This window comes from Peromyscus californicus, unplaced genomic scaffold (assembly GCF_007827085.1).
Source record: "Peromyscus californicus insignis strain IS unplaced genomic scaffold, ASM782708v3 Scaffold_19__1_contigs__length_69161282, whole genome shotgun sequence".
NCBI lineage: Eukaryota > Metazoa > Chordata > Mammalia > Rodentia > Cricetidae > Peromyscus > Peromyscus californicus.
In genome coordinates this window covers 33801505-33825056 of record NW_026294491.1, presented here as the reverse complement: position 1 = coordinate 33825056, position 23552 = coordinate 33801505, and the positions used below count along the sequence as shown (strand labels likewise).

The following is a 23552-nucleotide window of genomic DNA, read 5'->3' as shown; positions in this document are numbered from 1 at the left end:
GCATGCCCTATTTAGAATCACAGATCCCTCAATCATTACATCTTTCAAATGAAGTAACTTATAGAAATCAAAGTCAACCTAGGCCATCGAAAATCAGCATGTGTAGAAAATAAGCATGTATTCTTTTCAACAGTATAGTATGGAAATGAAGACTTGGAAGAAAATTACATTATTATCAGATGCTCAAAGTAATTAGTCTATGATTTACCAGTTACATTAATAATCTGAGACCAAACAACTCCAGTCAGATTCGTTTGGTTACTGATACATGTTGTGTTAGTAGTCTCTGGAGCAGCAGAGCTGATAGAAACACATCTGTCTACCTAGCATCGGCCACTTTGTGCCCTCCTTTTCTTTCCAAACTGACTAATATGAATATGGGATCTTGCAAGTACAGAATCCATAAGTCAGTCTGGCAGGCTTCAACCTGAGGAATTGATATGACCATCTTAAATCTGATCCTAAAGAGCAGCAGGTTGAGGATTCTATCACAGTAAAGGCACAGTGTGCTCTTCAGGAGTCTCATCTGTACCCTTCTGGGTGTCATCTGATGGATGAGATCTGTCCTTTACCCTGGAGAGTTGTCATTCTGGCTTCTCAGTACTTACCTGGTGGACCTGGTGAGTATTTTAATCAGCAATCTGGCTGATTGCTCTTAATTTTAAGGAGAAAACTGGAAAACAAAATGTAAGGGGAAACTTACCCAAAGGTTTGAAGAGGGAAAATACAGATCAAGAGGGGCTGGAGAGATGGTTCCAAAGGCGAGGGCGCTTGTTGTCCCAACCTGATGGCCTGAGTTCAATTCCCAGTCCCCAGGTAAAGGTGGAGAAAATAAATTGACTCCATAAAAGTTATCCTTTGACGACCTCCCGTATGCTGTCACATCATATACAACAACAATAATAATCAATTAAAAACATGAGTCAAGAGCAGTCATCCTAGAACAACTTGTTTGTGGAATTTTTATGCAAAGAGTCACCCCAATTTCCTCCTGAGACCGTGAGGAGAGGAGGTAAAGTGCTGCTGAGATCACCCGTGGGGGTTTCTCATGCTGTGACAGATCCCAGAAATGACTTCAGTGCTATGACCTCCTGTCACACGTGGAGAAGAACGTCTCCAATCCAGTAAAACATTCAGTTGAATGAAATTTGACCCTGCCTCTATCCACTGAGCTCACATCCAGCACAGGCTATATTTCTTCTTCCCAGGAAACAGACCCTTGTCCCCCACCCCTGCGTTCCAGTGAAATGTCCATGCAGCCTCTAGTTTCCATCATAATAATCTGTCATCCCCATTGCTCAGAATCACATAAAGATAGCACGTACTGTTCTTGGGATAGTACTTGTACTGTGCTTGGGATATCTTGGGAAAGAACTCCCCCTCCCTTTTTTTTTTTTTTTTACTCTGAAACAATTCCATATTTTTAGAACATGCTGTCTTTAAGATTCATCAGTTCATCATATCCTTACACCAGTAATTCCTTCCTTCTATTACTGACTATTTATACTTTTTCCTTACCAATTCTGTTGATAGATTTCTGAGTCGTTTTCAGATTTGGTGTTATAGATGGGGCTCATTTGTGGACATGTGATTTCATTTTCTAGGAATTAAAGTACTGAGAAACGCGGCAGATGGTTTTGTTAGCAGTATTATCTTGTTCATCTTAGTTCATCTAATATGCAAAATACATACACTTTACGCTTGCAGTCTGATAAGTTTCCACAAATGTCTAGCTATGAGCCTCATATTAAGATGTCGCCCCATGTATTTCTCACATCCTCCTTTATAGATAATCAGCCCCTCTCATCTCCCGCACCACCTAATCTTTTGTAGTTTTGAAACACCATATCCATGGGCTGCACAGCGTAGGTGCGGTTTCTTTCATCCAGTATAATGTTTCTTGGATTAATTCATGTTGCTCAAAGTGGTGATTTGTTCTTTCTTACTGCTAAGCAGTGTTCCATGAACACAGATGGTTACTCATGTACATATTGGTGTACATTGCTGCGTGTCTGCTATTTGCTACATAAAATCAAGCCACTCTGAGCATTCAGTATGGTCTTTTTGTGTGCATACATTTTATTTTTTCTTAGGTCAATGCATGGGAAGATTCCTGGGTTCTAAAGCAAATGCTTATTCATAGATGACTGAATTGTATTGCAGTCACTGTGTGACTTTACACTCTCATGAGCAGTACAGGTGCTGTGTCTGAGAGCTGTGATTGCTTCTAGCCTTGCCAACACTTGGTCTTGCCAGTCGTTTTCTTAAATGTTGGACTTGAAATAGAATTGTACAGTGTTTTACTTACATTATGTCTGTAACAACTGACAACTCCGAATACTTGTTTTCGGGAGTTGATTGTCAAATGATGAGGTTTTTCTTTTGTTAATTCACTTTAGATCTTTTTCTCACTTTTGAATTGACTTTTTCATTTTCTTCATATTGGCTTAAAAGAGAATTTTATGAATTACAGGGTATACAAGTCATTCTGTGGATGTGTGGATCTTAATTTATCAGAAACTTTGGGTTAACATATTTAAATTTCAATATCTTTTGAAGAACAGACAATCTAACTTTTGGCAAGGTCCAAGTGACTCATTTTTCTTTCCTGATTAGTGAAACCATTTATGTGTCGGTTTATTTTTTTCTTGTTCTAAGTTATGGAGATTTTATGTTATAAAATACTATTGATTTTATTTTCTTCATGCAATTTTTCTACATAGCCAATTTTTCCATTGTCACATGTTGGAAAAATTTATTTTTCCCATACAATTATTTGTATACTTTCAGCAAATGCCAATTCACCCTCCACTTGAGTCTATTTCTAGGTGATCCTTGGCCACTATTCTAACTCTATGCCAACACCACACTGCTACAGTTATTTCAGCTCTTAATGTCAGGTTGTTCATTTTCTCCAACTGTGTTCCTTTTCTTTTGAGACAGTGTTTTAGACATTCTAAATACTTAGACTTTTTATGAAAATTAATTCCCCTCAATACTACAAAAAATAGAAAATCAGTTCAGATGCTGGGAAAAATCAAAGCCATAATGACCTTTATGCAAAGGAAGAGACACCTGAACTCGATTAGGGTATGACAAATTCATATCCCGGTAACAGATGGTGAGGGGTATGTGAGGCTTTAACTGCCCTGAGGCCTGTAAGGCTCTTATTTATGTCTTAGTCACTGCACACATGCAAACACTTAACACTGCTGGTAGTTTTTCACATGACTGCCACCCCAACTCCATTCAATCTACAGAGGTCTTTCTTGCTGATGACACTTCCCTTTGCCAAGATTTCCCAATGAATCTTCCCAGCATGACTCAGGCCTGACCTAACATGAGAGAATAGAAAAGACAGTGTTCCAGGAGAGCTAAGATTGCTGGGCAGAGGTACCTATAACTGAATGTTTTCCTGGTCCCACCTGGCTCTTGTGGCCCCACAGTCCTGCAGATGCTCAGTCCCAAATGAACACACAGAGGCTTGTATTAATTATGAACTGCATGGCCTAATGGCTCAGGCTTCATGTTAGCCAGCTCTTACATCTTAAATTAACCCATTTCAATAAATCTATACTTTGCCATGTGGCTTGTGGCTTACCGGTATCTTTACATCTTGCTTCTCCTGGCAGCAGCTAGCAGCGTCTCCTCTGCTCTGTCTTTCTCCTTTTTCTCTCTCTAGTTAGAATGTCCTGCCTAACCTTATTCTACCTCACCATTGACCAAACAGCTTTATTTACCAACCAATCAGAGCAACACATATTCACAGCATACAGAACGACATTACCCATCAGGTACCACTTTCCTGCTGTGATCTACACACCGAGGCTTTAGTGCTCAGACCCCAAACTCTCTCTCCTTAGCTGTCTTCTTTCAGTCGATCAATATTTTTGGTGTGACAAGCCCTTTCTCACACACACACACACACACACACACACAGAGTAATGTAAATGTCAAAATACCTTGCCTTCTAGAGCTCATATTCCAGGGGAAGGTAATCAGAAAATGAACAAATACAGCTCATACATGGGTAGTTAGAAAGTGACAAATGCCCCAGAGAAAGTCTAAAGTGGGTCAGGAGATAGGAAATATGAGGGGGATATGACAATTTAAAGTTGGTGGGCCAGGTACTCAAAAGGACACTGGGACACTCCTTGCAGAGTTTCCACGAAGCAGAAACAGTCCAAATGTCATAACTGGATATATAGGTGATCAAATGTGTTACATAAGCCCAGTTGAATGTTATCTATCCATTAAAAGGAATGGCAGCTAATCCATGTTCATCATGGGGGAATCTTGAAACCATGTGTTAAGTGGAAAGAAACCGGACAGATGAAGATACATTGTATCACTCTGTTGATGGGAAACAGTCAGACTAGTCAAATACATGCAGATACATAAAGGGTTAGAGCTTGTCCTGAAGGATGAGGGAGAGGGACAGGGAATGACTGTTACAGTACAATGTTTACTTGGGAGGAGACGAAAAGGCATTGGAGTTAGTGTTGATGATTGTACAACGCTGTAAGGGCAGTGCCCGGGGGTAGTGCATCTTAAGCACTGCGTTTCATGTTATGTGAATCCACCTCAAAATCAGGAGCAACAAAAGAAAAAAATGAAGGGTTAAAAATGCCAGAAGGGAGCCAGGCGGTGGTGGTGCATGCCTTTAATCCCAGCACTCGGGAGGCGGAGCCAGGCGGATCTCTGTGAGTTTGAGGCCAGCCTGGACTACCAAGTGAGTTCCAGGAAAGGCACAAAGCTACACAGAGAAACCCTGTTTCGAAAAACCAAAAAAAAAAAAAAATTACCAGAAGGGTTGGTGAGGTGGCCCAGCAGGGAAAGGCTCTTGCTGCCATGCCTGACAACCTGAGTTTGATCCCTAAAATGCACATGTTGGAATGCAAGAACTGACTTCTGGGTGAGATTCTGTGACTGCCACATGTGTTTCATGGCATTCATGCTTCCTCAAACATGCATGCATACATACATACATGAATGATTAAATAAATACACAATAAAACTAGAAGCAAAGGAAATGAAGGAAGAACAGAAGAGAAAAGAGAAAAAAGGGAAGAAATGGAGTCTCGAGGTATACTGGTTAGTTTTTCTTGACTTGATACAAACTAGAGTCACCTGGAATGTTTTAATTGTTATTTGATGCAGGAGGGCCCCTACTCACTGTGGGTAGTGCTCTCCTGGGGCAGGTGGGCCCGGACTGTATAAGAATAGCTGAGCAAGCCAGGAAAAACAAGCCAGTCAGCAGCAGTCCTCTATAGACTCTGCTAATGCTTCTACTTTCAGGTTTCTGCTTTGAGCTCTTTCTGGAGCTTCCCTCAATGATGGATTGTAACCTGTGAACCAAATAAACCTGTTCCTTCCCCCAAGTCAGAGAGTTCCATCACAGCAACCGAAATCACATTAGGATGTCAGGCTGAGTCTTATTGGTAAGGTCTGTCTTAGACCCAGGTTGGAGGAGAAGAGTTAATCCCTGGGTATCTGCAATGAGGTGTCCAGGGAGAAGGGGCAATGGGGCAAGAGGGTCTGCCTTATACCTTTAATGAACAGTAATAAGGGCCAAAAGACACAGGGCCAGAGAGGTGACAGCATCCTGTCAATGAGTCCACATGGCCACTGTAGGACAGTGGTTTTTCCTCTTGCTAAAGTAGAAGGGTACCAGAGAGCCTGCATGATTTGACTTAGGTTCTTAGGGGTTCTCTGGGGTCTGTGCATTCAGAATAGCCTGATGAGGCACCAGAAAACTCTCAACAAAGCTATCAACAAAACCCAAAATGCAAGATGATGCTGCGCATGAGAAAGGTGATAATGGAGGTAGGGGACCAGTGTAGGTAGGTTAGATTTCACAGGTGAAATGAATGACTCATGCACATGAGCTGACTGTCCACCAGATATGTGGGGAAAGGTGGATCATGCATGAGCAATTTTGCCTGAGCCAATGACGGTGTGCTCATTGCTGATATAGGAGAAGCCAGGGAGAAGCCAGTTTTCACAGGGGCAGGAGACAAGCCTGGGAGACATAGGGTATTAGGTTCTACAGACAGGAAGCCTTTACTCCTCCAGTTTGTTCTTCTGGCTGTTGAAGCAGAGTGCCAGCTGCAGCAGAAAGAAGAATGGCAGGAAGCACCAGAGACTGAGTGGCCCTGGAGAAGGTGAACCAAGGGATCCAGGAGAGAATGCATACTGACCGTGATGGCAGCTGACCAAGCCAGTCCAGGTGATGTAGGCTCTGTGGCTGGCTGCTGACAGCTCCATATAGTTTCACTGGGAAAAGAAAAAAAAAATGGAAATGCTTAACGCGACAAAAAAAAGTTCCCAGCTCCTACAGTGGATCTACAATAAGATCAGGGTACATGTAGCCGGCTCAGGGGGATTACAACATTTGTAGTTTAAACTTGGCTGCTCTGTTGGTCAAGTCAAATGAATAAGCTTTGCATAGTATCTCATTAGAAAATGTGCCCGTGTCACAGTTTAAATGGAAGGGACTGACTGCTCCCCCAGCAATATCAGAGTGATTTGTTTTAATTGGCTTCATAGCAGAAATGTCAGGGAAGCAGATCGAAAACAGTTTCAAAACATATGGTTTCAAAACTGTAACCCCAAATCAAGGGAATTAGTGCATAATTATGTTAGATTTTTACTAGGTTGATTTTGAAAGCAAGGTAATTTGCAGACTTCGTAAGTGGGCATTTTTTCCCCCAGAAAAGTTGACAGATGCTGGACCGATTCTGATGAACTTGGCTACTTGAACTATCCTGTTTGATTTATTGATTGGAGACCCTCCTCATTTACATGTGCCTTTATCCTTGAGCTGCTGTGGAGGCTAACTGGCCTAGACTGTGGGGGCTGACTCAGTGGCCCAGGCTTTCACATTGACCCATGCTCGTAGTTCTAAATTGGTGAGGGGTCCCAGACAGTAAACAATTGGCTGCACCTTGAGAGGTCAGAGTATGTGCAGAAGGGGAGCTACTGCAAGGACTATGTCTTTTGTTCATGGCCCTCCCAGGAACTGCTTCCTCAAATCTCAGGAAACTGAAATTGAGGCTTGATCTCTGAGAGAAGACTGAGCAGCCTGTTATGGCGTCTGCTTGGTCCTTTCAGTACCAAATAATACAGTCTTGGATTTTCCCAGACTCGTGGTGCAATCCTGAAAATAAGAATCAAGTGTAGCAAAGAGCAGATGAGGTTCAAGGTCAGTCTCCCAGCCAGCAAAAGGCTTGGATCTCCGCCTTGCAGAGTGTGTCACCAGTGCCTAAGAGCTGACTAAGCCTCTGGGCAGAGAAGAGAGGTCAGGGGCAGGTAGTTCCAGCCACCATGATGACCCACAGAAGACTGACTCATAGCTAACAGCACCTCCACGATCGGCACCCAGCTCAGTTCGATTTGGGTCTAGTCTTTGGAGCCAGCCTGCTTGGGTTTTAGTTCTCTTAACACTGTGTCGTTTGGACCCCTTACTTGATCTCAGTGCCTCAGCGTCGTCACTTGAACTGTGTTGAGAACAACAGTGTGGCATTGGCTGCCCTTGGGGAATGGAGTTGATGATACAGGAGAGTCACAGAGAGCTGCATAAGGCATAAGCGAGGTTCCATATAAAGATTTGAATTCTTTTTCTATTGGTGGGCTGGTCTGGGGATGGTCCTCTAATCTTTCCTTTGTATGAGGACTTCAAAGGAAGCCTCATAGTAAAGCCAAGGCAATGATGCATAGTAAAAATCAAAATCAACCAGCAATTTTTGTTTTATGTGAAGTCCCTAAAGGTGATGACCTTGAAGCTTGGTTATTTATATTCCAGCTGAGAGTCATGAACTGAAATCTGAGGTGCTAGACCATGCTTTCAGCTGAGCCCGAGGTACTCTCTCCATTATAGAACATTTTTCTTCCTTCCTTCCTTCCCTCCCTCCCTCCCTTCCCTTCCTCCTTCCCTTCCCTCCCTCCCTCCCTCCCTCCCTCCCTCCCTCCCTCCCTCCCTCCTTTCTTCCCTTTCTTTCTTTCTTTCTTTCTTTTGTTCTTTGTTCAAGACAAAGTTTCTCTGTGTGTAAGAGCCCCGGCTGTCCTGGAACTTATTTTGTAGACCAGGCTAGCCTCAAGCTCACAGAGATCTATCTGCCACTGCCTCCCAAGTGCTAGAATTAAAGGCATGTGCCACCACTGCCCTGCTCTTTGAGAACATTTCTAAGCACCCATGAAGCAGGAAGTCCTCCTTCATCTCAGGGCTTACCTCCCACCCCTGCCCTCCCCTACCTACCACCTGTGGTGGTTTGTGAAATTGCCCACACCACAAAAGCTGACTGTGTCAGACAGAGGTCATGTCAGGGAGTATCTGAAGGACAGTCTGGTGTGCGTGTGTCATTTGAACTGAATGTTGAGACATCGAGGAAAGAGACAGCATTGTTTATCTCATCTGGAGCGACCATGCTAGCTAAAACAGGGGGAAGTAATTTAAGCAGTTCTCCCGAAATGGATTATAACGTCCTTATGGTTAAATATTTATGTGGTAAGTTTAAGAATTCTTAGTGAGTGACACAGCAGCAGTTTTGGACAAGTCATGGATTTTGGCTGTAATTCAAATTTCATGGTGGGTGGGGTAGAAAATTACAAGATGTCGGTGTATTTAAAATGAAAGAGGGAGTGTGTCCACATGGGTACTCCACAGAAACGAGACAGCAGAGCTCCAAGGGCTGGGAGGTAGTCTCAGTGCCCTGAACTTACTCTTCCCAGCCCTTCATTTGGGGTAAGGATTGATGACTATCTGAAGTCTGTAAAAGAAAAAGTATCTACCATTCAAAGAAATGCACTCTCTTGAAATTACTGAAGATTCTCATATTTATTCCTACCTGTATCCCTCTCCTGGTGTCTGAAGAGAAAAGCTACATTAATTGATTCTTTTGTCCAAAAGCAAAAGCAAGGGGGTGAATTGCTGTTTTTAGACCTCCAGCAAACCTCTGTGGCTCCAGAACAAGCTGGGGCAGTGACAAGTTTTTCAAAGTTTTGGAGGACAGTCTTGGATGGCTTTTTGGCTGAAGTTTTCGTTCAAAGTTTTCCTTTCTTCGTTCTTTGGTGATGGCTATCTCTGTGTACTGACGTGTAAAACAACAGACATGTGCATGTTGCCTCCAGCCTGCTACCTGCCTGTGGTTTTGCATAACACTGTGTTTTCTAGCATCTACTCAATCTTATGGTTCTGATTTTTTTCAAATGTAAAAATTTGTTTTCTTTCCTCTTAATTTAGCTTCTTTCTGGGAATGCTCAAGAGACTGGTAAGATACAATTGTGAAATAATCTAGTCATCGTGAGAGCCCTTCTCTTGTTCCAAGTTCAGTAGGAATGAATGTAACACCATATACCTGAAACCTACTCATATGCATAAGTGAACTTAACAAATATCTGTTAATTGATTCTCCTTTATGGTCTTAAGTAAGTAAAAACAGGGCAAGATAAATATTTTACTGTGGGTGTATATGATTTCTTTTCAGTAGCTACGTTGACTTCTCTTCTGGACCCTAAGTCAGACAGCCCTCACCAAACACGTCGTGAAGACAGCATTTCCATTCTGTGTCACTGACCCGTCCAAGGGACCTCCACAATCAGTCACCAGCCCGCGACTGAGAAACAGAGAATGGGGCTTTGGGCTTTGGCGATTCTGACAGTTCCCATGTATTTCACAGAAACAAAGAGCAGTAAGTACTGATTCACAGAGAAGTTGTGCATTTTTGAACTTAAGTAATTCTGGGCACATTTGCTGCATTTCAGTTGCTTGCTTTAGGTCATTTGGGGCTGAATTGTGTGCTCCAAAGTGATTTCCTCTTCATTCAGTCTTTATCATAAATCTCTTAGAAGGAATTCCCTATGGTGAGTGGGTCGTAATATTTGAGTTACATAAATCAAGATTTAGCACAGTACCTGCCTGTGGGAAGCATTATGGGCATTTATTGACTTACAATGTGTTCGGGTACATATAGGTGCTTTCTTCTTGGAACAAAAGGGAACATAACCTGAAATTGATTCCTTAGTTTATTGTACCATGTAGCACATTTAGTAAAGGCTTTTAATTGTTGACTTATTATTTCTCAAAGCATCGCAACAGATGATCTATTTAATAATCTAATCGTGAATGGAAACATCAAGTTGGATAAAGGAACTGTGGTCTTTTCACACGGTCATTTCAGGATCATGTTCATACTTTATCTGTAGGTAAACCATTCTGGGGTCTGGAAAATGAGGCTTTAATTGTGAGATGCCCCATAAGCAGTGGCTCCCTTTATCCCGTGGAATGGTATTACTTAAATACAAATGAAAGTATTCCTACTCAAAAAAGAAATCGGATCTTTGTCTCAAGAGATCGTCTGAAGTTCCTACCAGCCAGAGTGGAGGACTCGGGGATTTATGCTTGCATTATCAGAAGGTATTGTGCAGGAAACCATTAGCAGCTTTGTGTCTGCTCCCTTTTCATTAATGATTGACAGCCCAGCTGTCCTTGCTTTCTCTCTGCTCTGCCCCTCAGTGGAATGGTTAAATTTATAAAGTGATTTGAACAAGAAAGTACACCAGAGAAGACCAGCAGCTTGACAGGAGATGAGCTATTGAATATACCACAGCCAGGGCATATATATATGTATATATATATCCTAATTAGAAAAATGCCTGGCTTTTCTAGTGACCCAAGAACAAGGAGTAATCGCTAACTGTTGTCTGGGAGTAAGAACAAACTAGCACAACAAATGGAAGCCCGGACATTTGGCATCACAAAGATCTGTGTTGGGTGAAAAGGTTTAGATGCCAGAGCCCAAGACAAAGAGGTAGACTGCAGAGACCCAGGGTCTAAGTAAATCCCTCAGTCTGAACTGTAATTGCCCCATGCTTAGATTTCACACCATCTTTGGTACTCACACGGTGTCAGAATAGCCTAGGTATAGTTTGATGCCTAGGTTTGGAGACTAGTTTCCAATCCATACCCTTCTCCCAGTTTGGTGTGTGGTGCCACCATGTGACTTCTCTGTCTCTCAGGGTCTCATCTCTAAAATTCATACAGTTGTATCAGTATGATCCCCAAAACTTTGCTATGAGAATAACGTGATGAAATCCATGAAGCATGCTTAACTCTGCATGTGGCTCAAGAACACTAACATATATTTGATTTAGGATCCTAGCATTACAGTAGGTGTGATGCATGAGGACCTGGTGAAGCTGTTTCCAGAGCTTTGCTTCTTCTCAAGGGTAACAAAAGCAGTCTTTGAAGGCTCGAGATTTTAATGATTATTTTTCAGTAAGAGAAGAACCGTATACATCATTTTTGGCCCGAGCAAGATTGTGCAAGGGATAGGGTTGGATGAAACTATCTCACAGTAGTAAGTATCCCTTTCTAAATGCTTGCCTTCTTTCAATAGTCCCAACTTGAATACGACTGGATACATGAATGTCACCATACATAGACAGCTACCAGGCTGCAATATTCCTGATTATTTGATGTACTCAACAGTAGCTGGATCAGAAAAAAATTCCAAGATAACTTGTCCAACGATTAAACTCTATACCAGGACAGCACCTGTTCAATGGTTTAAGGTAAAAGTTTGAAATTTGGGGAAAAAAATATAGAATTTGCACAATCGATGTAGTTGAAAGTGAAAAGGTCAGGGGAAGAGGAATGGACTGTTTTTCTTGTTGTTGCTTCAGAACTGCAGAGCTCTGCAAGGACCAAGGTACAGGGCGCATGGAGCATACTTGTTCATTAACAACGTGAGGCAAGATGATGAAGGAGATTACACGTGTAAATTCACACACACTGAGAATGGAACCACTTACATTGTGACCGCAACCAGATCATTCACAGTGGAAGGTAAGCTCCTGGCTTCAACCAGGTTCAAGATTCAAACAAATACAAGAAGGAAGAGCTGAGTATTTCCTTCCTGTTGCCTTTCCTATCCACTATCCATATTCCACTCCTTTGTGTTTCCCGTCCACATACTCTACTGTGACAGGAAGTTGCTGCTGCACAAAAGATTCGAGAACTCCAGGGAAAGATATGATATTATTGAACCAAAGCCATGGATAGCTAATTTTTTTTTTTTGGAGATTGATTTTCAAGGGCAACCCAGTCTAAATTTCCTTTTTTTTTTTTTTTTTTTTGGACTGATTTCCAGAATGTGGATGTAACTAAATACTGGATGCTCCAATTTACACATTTTCTCAGAAGTTACTCATCTCCTAAGCTCTACCTCATCTCTAGATTGCTGGCAATAACCCGTGTAAGGCTGCATAAACAGGTGTACTGCCTGGGAGGGACTAATGACAAGGGGAAGGTTCGCACAGCATTTAGCAAAGAAGTGGCTGATGTCTGTGCATTGCTGGTTGAGTTCATGGATGTAGAAGCCACAGACAGAGGCCTGAGCGTAACAGGCACAGTGACCTTTATACATGGTGCTGAGTGGACTTCAGTCATGGTTTACGATGCTTTTGATATCATCAGCATCTTCGAAGCAGGCCATTTGTTTACAAAAGAACTGTTCCCAAATATATTGTCAGTATTATAGAAGCCACTTGAGGGGAGGATTTCCTAATCACATCCCAGGGAATTTCCAGAATTGAGGTCTTTTAGGCATAGTTTCCTTTACAGAGGAGATGAGGGTCTCACCATCCAAATGGTAATGAACAGGAAAAGGACTAAGCAACACTAAAGAAAACATTTTGTTTAGAGCCTTTTCAGTACTCCATTGCGGGAGCAGAAGCGTCATCAGACCACAGTTGTGTTTGTCTCTCATTGTTTAATGTCAGCTCCTGCAATGTTTCTTAATCTCAGCACCCAGAAATAAATGAGCACCCAGGGATGAAGGATTCATCCATGCTCCAAGAGAACTCCTGCTTCCCTCTGTCTCAGCCTCAGTGGTCATAGGAAGGAGACCTCCTGAGGATGAACACTGGTGGAGGGTGGTGAGCAGCAGACCTGTGGGCTCATGAATGTGTCCCTTCCACGAGTCCATTGGCTTCCTCTTCTCTGTACGTTCATGCCTATTCTACAGAATCATGGTTTACACATAATTGTTAAGTCACACAATTAGTGGGTTAGACCAGTATTTGTCTTCATGATATAGAAGACATCAAAAAGGATCATAGCAATCAGAAAAAGTGTTGCTTAAATTATTTGTTTGATTTGCGTGTGTGCGCGCATTGCCAAAGGTTATTTTCAAAACAGGTGACACAATGCTGTGAAACGAAATAGAAATATGAAAAAGACTAGCTTTGTGTTGATGACCAATCAATGTATTAATAATACTTATATTCTATTTCTGTTTTTAATTTTAAGACAAAGGCTTTTCTGTGTTTCCAGTAATTACTGCTCCTCCACACAACAAAACAATAGAAGTGGAAATGGGTAAGAAATTTTAAATAACTCCCTGTTAACCCGGAAATTATTTCCTTATGATTTGGGGTCTGGTTTCCTATGGAAGAAGGGTCATGTAATTAGCAGAAGGGAACCTGAGGGTCATGTGAGGTGGCAGTATGGAAACGCCTGTCCCCGTCATAGCAAAATGCAACACTGCATTTGTATTGAGTCCTGAAGTTCATGGCTCATGCTTAAACATCTCTTGTTATGGTCACGTCTACCCAACAGGCAGATGTCCTCACTTACGTTTGTGTAACTTAGGTTCAGAGATGCTCAAAGGCTCCCCATAGGTCATAGATGAGTGACAGCAAAAGAATAAGAATACAGATGTCTGAGTCTCTATGTCTCTTCTCTCGTTGGTTTCCATCCGAAGCTGGATACAAGGACAGCCACTTGGTGCCTGAAACACCATGATGAGTCATGCCTCTCTCATCGCACATCTGTAACCTATAACTATAAATACCACACTCCTGGCCTCAGTGTATCACTCTCTCATGAGCGATGGTTTCTGCATTCTTATTATGCCCACACTGTTATTCCTCATTTCTGGAGAGTAAGATCATATAAAACCTCTTGTTTGTAATCCTTCCTGCCACCCTCTTCCTGGCCAAAGAACAACATTTGACTCTGTATCCTCAGCTCAAGTCTTGGCTACTACCATTTCCATCTATAGTGTGGTAGCCTCTAGTCCTTTCTCCTTAGTTTTGCTGTTCCAGAGACTTTCAGGTCCTCATGTCAATTATATGCGTCATTTTAGACAAGCTCCTGGTGGGAACCTGTACTGTAGTTCAGGGAGGGAGGGCTGAATGTGTAACTGTGGCCAAAATCAGCTCTGATGTTTTCACTTCCGAAAGAACATCTTGAGTTGAAGGGCTTGGGATGGAACACTGGAGAGTACTCTTTGTGAATGTTTACATCCAGGATAATAGTTGGGCTGGGTAGAGCAGTTTTATCTCCAACGGCAGCTCATGGAGAGACAAGGGGAATTCTATAGGAAGAGAAAGACATGGAAGGGACCAGTGGAAAAAAAGAAACTCACATTTCAACTACCAGCAACTCCTTCATGATGATGTGAGGCTGTGAAGGCAGAACAAGCTTAGTGTTCCCTGAGGTGAGAGGGTGGTGGGGCTATGAGAAAAATGGAGATGCTAGCGGGGGGGGGGGGGGGGGGGGGGGGGGGCAGGGGTGGGTAGAGAGCAAAGGAGGAAAGGAGGCACCGGAAGGAGTTGAGGAAGGGAAGTGTGCAGAACTGCAGAAGGTTACTACATTCGGTGAAACTGATGCCACTTGCAGAATTTCATTTTCCTCGTGAATCTCTTCACTTCACATCTAGGAAAAACAGTGAACATCACCTGCTCAGCTTGCTTCGGTAAAGGCTCTCAGTTCTTGACTGATGTCCTGTGGCAGATTAATAAAAGGAATGTTGAAAATTTTGGAGAAGAAAGAATTCAAGAGGAGAAAGAACAAAATCAAAGGTATTTAATCTGTCTATCTATCTATCTATCTATCTATCTATCTATCTATCTATCTATCTATCCATCCACCCACCTACCCATCTATCCATCCATCCATCCATCCATCCATCCATCCATCCATCCATCCATCCACCCACCAATCCTCCCATCCATCCATCCATCCATCCATCCATCCATCCATCCATCCATCCATCCATCCATCCATCCATCCATCCTTCTATCTATCTATCTATCTATCTATCTATCTATCTATCTATCTATCTATCTATTTATCTATTGAGACAAGATTTTACTATGTAGTTCTGGCTAGCCTGGAGCTTACTCTTTAGACCAGGCTAGCCTCAAACTCACAGAGATCCTTCTGCTTCTTGAAAGATGGGGTTAGAGGCTTGTATCACCATGCCCAGCTAATTCTATCTTGGAATTGAAAATCCCCCGCTCCCTCCTCATGGCTGGCACTTGCCAGGAAAACATTATCAGTAACACACTGCCTTCTCAGTTCCAGCAATGACATGGATTGTTTAACCTCAGTGTTAAGAATAACTGATGTGACAGACAAGGATTTGTCCCTGAAATATGACTGTATGGCCCTGAACCATCATGGCATCATAAGGCACACTGTGAGACTGAGAAGAAAACAGACAAGTAAGGAATGTTGCTCACACTTAGCTGGACTAAATTGCCTGAATCAACTGTAAACTGCAGTTCTCAGAGGACTGTGTGTTGCAGTTTGGTCCTGGGGAATCCATCACGATCACGGGACTAGTTGGCTAGTCTCATGAGATGTGCTTCTCTTGTTGAGGATGCTCTTTAAATCTGGTCTTTCCAGGATGTTTCTGTCTCCCAGGAGGACTCTGGGCCACTGTATTCCCCCTCCTCCTTTTTCTCTCCATAGTCCTTTCTTCTCCTCCCCGTTCTTTGCATGTTCTCCCTCCCCCTTCCCTCCCTTTCTCTCTAGGCTCCTTTCACCTGTAAGTGGCTTCCTCAGTCATCCTTTGCACAGTCTACAAGGGACACTGGTGCTTCTATTGGGTTCAAAGGAATAAATCTGTTGTGTCTCTTTGTGTAATCTTGTCACAGAAAACAACTTACAAACTTTTCATCCAGAGCACTTATCAATTTCTTTGCTTGGTCTTTGAGTTTACACCTACAGTCATCCTGATGGGTAGATGATCAGTTTGATTCCTTAAGAGTGGAGAGAAAACATTTTTACCCTTATCACTCTCTTTTATGATACTTACCACTCCCTTAATGGTAATACAACTAAGGTAAAAAAAATATCTAGAGGGTAGGGGAGGGAGAGAGATATTGGCTCTAAGCTCATAGCAATATGTGGAGCATTCGTTTGGATGAATACTTTGATTAAAAAGATAGGGTGGGGGTACCAATTTGATATAGTCATGCTGTGTCTCTGCCTGATGGGGTACTTGGGATTTTTGTTAATTTTCCTATGTAGACCAATCTGGCCTTGGACTTAGAGTTCTACCTGCCTTTGCCTCCCAAGTGCTGGGATTAAAGATATGTGTCACTGTACTCAATCAGAATTTTTCTTGTTTTGGTTTTGATTTTAACCTCTGACTTGTAAATTAAAAAAAAAAAAAGAGTTGTGATTCGTAGGTGACCAGAGTTGTGATGACCAGACTCATAGGTAACTCTCAGTACTATCGTGTTCAGCAAGACGTTACGCATCTGCCTCGATAATGGTGCTGCTCAGGATGACCACGGACCATAGCACTGTGTTATAGGGTGGTTGTGGGAACAGTGAATTCCACAGGGAAAGGGAAACCACATCCCTGTCCTCACCCAGCAAGACTTTATGTCCTTAGTGCTCTCCTCTGCTAACAATATCTTTTGTCTAGATTTCTGAATCTTTTCTAGTTACGTTTCTATTGGAATTATATTTGTGCTATCTGGAGTTTTATATTTGTTTTGTTTGTGTGTGATTTTGTACTCTCTAGTTTATTTTTAATTCACCTGTTAACATTCAAATCAACGTGTTTATACTGTTTCGACAACTCAGCATATTAAATAAAATTGTCTCTATTGTTGTTGAATTATCATATTGAATTCCTTATTTCTGAAATTCTGGTATTTCTTAAATTTAAATAACAAAAGCTTAAAAAGCCTCCCTCTGCATATTCCTAAACACTGTTCGGTGCAAATTTAGGGTCTAGTACATGCACATATTCAGTGTTTCCTGTGTTCAGGCTGGATCTAATTACTTTCCCTTGAAGTTATTGTTTATCTTCTCGGCACCACACCTGTACTATCTGTTAAGGTCACTCACTAAGTGAGGAAGCGAGGGTAGAGTGACCCTAAGGGATTGCCAAGTATCCTAGACCCAGGACTCAACACAGATGACATTTTCCTGTTTATAAACACTGACAAGAAGCCTTTGTGTCTAGTCATTGATGAGAAAATTGATGATGACATTACAAATTCGGAAGCACTTAGACAGATGTCGAACATCAACTTTCAGGGACATCTTGAATTAAAGGCTTGCCTCTTGTTGAATATGTTCAGGTATCTACATAGATACTTTACCAACAATAGTCCCCGTGAAGAAGTAGACTTCTTAGCACCTATCCAGCTGGACTTTTAGACAGTTCTTCCAAATGAGCTCCTTGGGAAGTTCTTACTTAAGTCTAGAGAAATAAATACAGCAACCTCTGGGCTGTTTTGAGCTCTCTCCTCATCTTTGGATCACCAGACTTTGGTGTCTTGAGTTCATTGTCCTGGATACACACAGATGATGAACTAGCAGAGGTGGTAGAGGAATTGGTAGCTATTAGTAAAGATGTTTATGTCAGATCTTGGAGCCTCTGCGTGGGGACTTACAAATAAGATAAAAAAAGAACCACTTACTAGGTCAAACTGGAGATTCTTTTCCTAATCAGGTGTAAGTAGCACCACTTCTAATAAGTCTATGATGATCATAAAGTTAAAACTGCCAAGAGTACCATGAATGGTAACTTGTACACATGTCTTACAAGTTCCTGAAGTTGGAAGCCATGTTGCTTGTGTGTTTTGTGAAACAAGAAATGTGGGACCAAGCTCAGAGATAGCCGAAGGAAGTTCTCAACAGGGGAAGGCCCCAGCCATCTGACTTCTCCATTATAGATACTCAGTGACCTGCAGCCCTCTTTTCCTTTTTTTTTTTTTTTTTTTTTTTTTTTTGGTTTTTCGAGACAGGGTTTCTCTGTGTAGTTTTGGTGCCTGTCCTGGATCTTGCTCTGTAGACCAGGCTGGCCTTGAACTCACAGAGATCCTCCTGGCTCTGCCTCCCGAGTGCTGGGATTAAAGGCGTGCGCCACCACTGCCTGGCCTAGCAGCCCTCTTTTCTATATGCCCCACCCTCTAGATGCAGTAAGCCCCTGACCTACTGACTCACGCTCCTTAGCATTGCCAATGAATACTGACCTTGCCAATTCCCTTCTCATTATTTCATGAGTTCAGATATTCATCTTCCCCTCAGGTACTCACTCTATTGTATTCGTTCAATGTGCCTTCTCTTCCCATAAGAACAAGCCTTCCACTACTATCAGTTTAATCTTGGTAAAAAGAACTTTCATCTTCAACCCTCCATTCCTTCATATTATGACAAGTTTCATAGCAAGAGTTTCTGATCAAACACAGGCCTGACCACATCTTTCACTAATTCCCCAAACTGAATTGCTATAGTTCTCAGAACACACACTCCCATCTCTGCATATGTCCTCGGCATCCTCTCTAGACTAGAGGGGTTTGCCTTTTCTAGATCTTTCTGAATCCTCTCCATCCTTTAGTGATCTCATTCTTCAGGAAGCCTTCTTTACTTATGTTAGCATAGAGCAAGCTCGCTTCAAAATGTCTCTGTCAGCTGAAATCCCTTTTTATCTCCTATCTTACTTGGGTTCACAAGTGTCTGTATGTCTCCCTTACACTGTGGTACCGAGCCTCAAGATTTTCACAGAGGATAGGCTAAAAAAAATTGATTTGTTGATTTTGAAAGTATTCATGAAAACTCCATGTTGGTTTATTGGGTGAGACTGTCTCGTGGTTTCAAGGGATATCAACATTCATGCATCCATCCATTCTATCTTATTTTACTAACACTAATGATAGTTTTTCTCATCTCCCCATCTCTTGATAGCTGATCATCAAAGCACCTACTACATAGTTGCGGGATGTAGTGTATTGCTAATGCTTGTCAATGTCTTGGTGATAGTCTTAAAAGTGTTCTGGATTGAGATTGCTCTGTTCTGGAGGGACATAGCAACACCTTACAAAACTCAAAATGGTGAGTATCAAGTTCAAGATTCTCTTTACAAGAGAAAGTCCCACAGTGACTGTTATTTGTCTATTGATGTTATGCTGCTTAACCCAATTTCCGTTTTCTTTGTAACCTCATCATCAAGATCTTGGCATCTACACAGGTCATTTTCCATGTTTCTCCTGTCACTCCTTGTACTCTTGATATTCATCTCAAATATTCTTGGCATTAGTCCTAAATATTCTCCTTGGTAGAATTACTATTCTTAGTGAGTTCCCTATAACAGACTCTGCCGAGACCCAGATAGGTTTCAATGTTTTGGGAAATATGTATTGAGAAAACTTAATGAAAGGACAACAATAAAATCATCCCTGCTTTTCAGATTTGAGCAAGTTATAGATGAGCACAGAGCGCATGCTGATTTTCCCATGAGTTCCATGCATACACAGTTGCACAAACTTTATACCTGCAAAAAGAGTTCTGGTGAAACGGAAACATTTGCCTTCATTTGAACGTTAATACATCAGGTATTTGTGATGAAGCAATCAATTAGCTGGTGGTTGTTTGATTTGTGGGGAATTCAGACCCCTTTTGAAATTTTACTTCCTTGTCAATATTAGCTTGAGCATATGAACTTCTTCTGATGAAGTATTGTGGTTTCCATATGTCCTTGATTTTGATTTCTGGGGTTTCAGTTACCCACCCACTAGTCAGTGACTATATTAGTTGACAGGTTTACTATTGAAGTACCACAGTGCTTCAGTTGTTTTCCTTTGAGATAAGGGTCAGAAAGTGCTAGACCAGTGATTCTGCCAATTTTGTTGTAGTCCATTGTTCCATCTTGGTTACTAGTTATGGCTGTTAAACTCTTACTGTGCCAAGTTTATAAATTAGTCTTAGGTATGTGTGTGTAGGAGACAATGTGGAATAGAGGGCTTAGTACTATCCATGGCTTTGGGTATCCACTGGAGGCCTTTGAACCTGGGCCATGTGCTTAAGTGGGAAATGCTGTGTGGGGAAAATGTAACAGGCACAGGAGGTGCCATCCATGATGATAAATACTAATAGCTTATAAACAATCTTGAAGTATCCTGAACAGACTCTCTGTTCTCTATCATTGAAACTAAGATGTTAAAAACCATCCATCCATCCATCCATCCATCCATCCATCCATCCATCCATCCATCTATCCATCCATCTATCCATCCATCCATCCATCCATCCATCCATCCAAACAACCAACCAACCAATCAACCATCCAACCAACCAACCAACCAACCAACCAACCAACCAACCAACCAACCAACCAGACAAACAAACCTTTAGCCCAGGCCTATTATTTCCTGGTCACATTTTATAACTGTGGATTGTTAGTATCTCTTGATTTTAAGAGTATTTGGGAGAATGAAGCATATTCAGTAACAGCCATACAACTTGGTGAGAACTGTCTCTCAACAGCCAGATGAGAGCTTTTAGAACCAGTAACGAAGTGGTACTTCTTGGTTTCATTTTCAGATGGCAAGCTTTATGATGCTTACATCATTTACCCACGGGTCTTCAGGGGCGGCTCAGCAGGAACCAGCTCTGTGGAGTACTTTGTTCATCACACTCTGCCTGACGTTCTTGAAAATAAATGTGGCTACAAGTTATGCATTTATGGGAGAGACCTGTTGCCCGGACAAGGTAAAGCTGCCACCACAGGTCAAGGATTGAAACTCACTGAAAATAAAATTCTGGCAAAGAGACCAAGAGAGGGTAATGTTAGGTAGTGAGGAAGGATGGGGGTGGGGGAAAGGGCACATGGAATGGAAAAGAGGAGAAGAACCTGGGACAGCTGTAAGGGGTGTGAGGACACAAAGGGGTGGGAGAGATGAGGAAAAGAGAGAGAGCCACAGAAACACACTTTGTTAAAACATGTTGTTACGGCATCTGACATATTACACAACAGTTTAAAAATTTTAAGTATAAAAAACTTTATATGACGTATGTAGTGAGAGCTATATGTTTGCATTAGCATTTTAATTTATCAGGTGAACTATATGCACCATTTCCTACGCTGCATTTTTAAACTTAGCATTCTGTTTTGAAGATCATTTCATAGTAATGAGCAGAGGTAATTCTCATTTTCATAATGTGTGAGTTGTAATAGGGAATTTAGCTTAGACTATTTACTTTGTAATAAACAAATACATGAACAAAAGGAATTCATGTGAAGAGACTTGGCCTCCTAGGTGATTGGTGAAGGACTTTCATTGATTGATGAATTATTTTGAGACAGGGTCTTTTCTGGTTCCCCTGGCTGGCCTAGAATTCACCATGTAGCACAGGCTGGCTTCAAACACATGACATGTGTTATGACTTATGAACCACCATGCTTGGCTAAGACCAGAGATATTTATTAATTACATTAATTTTGTGTGTGCCACACATGTGTATGACAGCCCGAGGTCAGCTTGCAAAGGGCCAGTTCTAGTTCTCCCTCCTACCATGTGGGTCTTGGGGATCAAACTCGGGTCCTGAGACTTGATGTCAAGCACCTTTCCTTCCTGAGCTTTTAGACTGTTTCTCGGGAGAGGCTCATCATTTCTCTTCTCATCCCAGCCCTCTCCTGACAGTGAGATGTTCACAGCAGTGTGGATGGAACATGGTGGGATCAGTCAGGGTCTTCACCTGTGCACTAGCTGCCATTGCCCCAGCTTCATTCCTTTGCATTCCACTAGACTAACAGTGAAACTTTCAAAATTGAAACATTACATCATCCCCCCTTTCCTCCTGCCTTCCAATCCTTCCCCCTTGCTCTTTCTTGAAATCATGGCCTTTCTTTCTTTGTTATTGCTGCACACACACCCATACATACTTACACACACACAGAGAGAGAGAGAGAGAGAGAGAGAGAGAGAGAGAGAGAGAGAGAGAGAGAGAGAGAGAGAATATAACTCATCCTGTCCCATTTCGTGTTACTTGTATGTAAATGATTTCAGAGTTGACCACTTGGTATAGTATAATCAATCAGAAGGCTCATCCCAAGGAGCTCTTCTACTCTCAACATTCCTTAGTTGCCATTTAGGTTTTTCTTTTTGTTTGTCGTTTGTTTTTTGTTTTTGTTTTTGTCTATGACTGGGGCCCCACAAGATTTCCCCTTCTGTGCTAGCATATCTATTCACGTTGTACATTTTCAGGTCTTTAAACAAGGCAGCCATATTGTTGAGGTATCATGGGTGAAGCTGCCCTGTCATTTCTAGAAGACATACCTCACAGAAGCTGACCTGGTCTTCTGGCTCTTACAATCTTTCCACCCCCTCTTCCCTTATATCCCCTGAGCCTTAGGGGATGGAGTCTTGATGTAGACTTCCAACTGTGGCTTGGTGCCCCACACTTGCTTGCTCTCTATTTTTTTGACCAGTTGTAATTTCCTATAATGGTCTCCAACTACGTTTCTGTGTCCCATGGGCTAGCCAGAGGATCTCTGGCAGGAAGGGTCTGGAGTCTCGAGAGTTATGAAGTGGGGAGAAGGTCACAGTCTTTTACCATTGGGCACAACCATCTCTGAAACTTTCTGTTCTCTCCAGGAGACCTAACAAAAAAATCAAGGAAAAGATTTTGACTCTGATATCCATAGCCTATAGCGAAGATATTTGAAAGAGCTGAGAAAGTCCTGCTGGTTTTCCTCAAGCTGATGAAACAGTTTGCAAATTTGTATTCTCAGGGCAGCGGAACAATGGCTTCTGTTTCTTAGTGTTCTTAGCCAATCTCACATACTTTCGATTGTTTTATCACAACACCAGCCATTTCAACAGATTGTTTTTCCCCTCCCTCTATATATGTAGGCCAAGAGTTTTCTAATTTTCCCTGACAACTTTTCTTTGATTCCTCAGAGGTCAACCGTGGTTTGGAGTGAGAATGGGGACAGAAAATTGTAAGCATATTGCCTAGTAAAGTTCACATTTACCAACTTTTTAAATTAATGTGTCTACTAAAGGAGAGGAGCTTAAGTACACTAGATTAACAGGCATGTGCACAGAGCAATCTGATTTCTTCTCAAATATCTGATCAATGCTGACACTGTTACAAAAGACCTGAAGTTATGAGGGTACAAACTTAATCTTCTTAGGGGGTCCTCCCTGCTTTGCCAGCTCTGCCTCAGACTGTTGCATGGATAGAAAATAGTGGGCAATGGTCACTAGTGCCCTTTCTGTGTCTCAAATCTGTTCAAGGCTTTGTAGGGCCTCTACCTGTCTATGGTGGTATGCCTAGCTGCCAGATCTTCATCTCTTCTTTCCTCTTCATCCAGCTAAATTCTATTAACACTTCTTTATCAACCAAACTCAGAAGTTTGGATGCTCTCTGGGGATCCAGCTTGTATTGTTCTTGTTGGATGGCAGCACTGTCCTTTGGATGGTTTCCTCTTCCCCTCCCTCAGTGCATGAACACTGAT

At 42.0% G+C, this 23552-nt stretch overlaps 1 protein-coding gene across 1 annotated transcript in view; it reads left to right on the top strand.

Annotated features, from left to right (window-relative positions):
- The window catches only part of Il1rl1 (interleukin 1 receptor like 1), a 38628-nt gene that overhangs the window by 11826 nt on the left and 3250 nt on the right, over positions 1-23552 (top strand). Inside the window, exons 3-11 of the mRNA XM_052743947.1 lie at positions 9486-9689; positions 10204-10414; positions 11397-11571; positions 11683-11845; positions 13310-13378; positions 14724-14865; positions 15365-15510; positions 18998-19144; positions 20633-20800. Of these exons, the coding sequence (XP_052599907.1) occupies positions 9629-9689; positions 10204-10414; positions 11397-11571; positions 11683-11845; positions 13310-13378; positions 14724-14865; positions 15365-15510; positions 18998-19144; positions 20633-20800 (1282 nt within the window). The 5' untranslated portion in view covers positions 9486-9628. The remainder of the gene's footprint in view (positions 1-9485; positions 9690-10203; positions 10415-11396; positions 11572-11682; positions 11846-13309; positions 13379-14723; positions 14866-15364; positions 15511-18997; positions 19145-20632; positions 20801-23552) is intronic.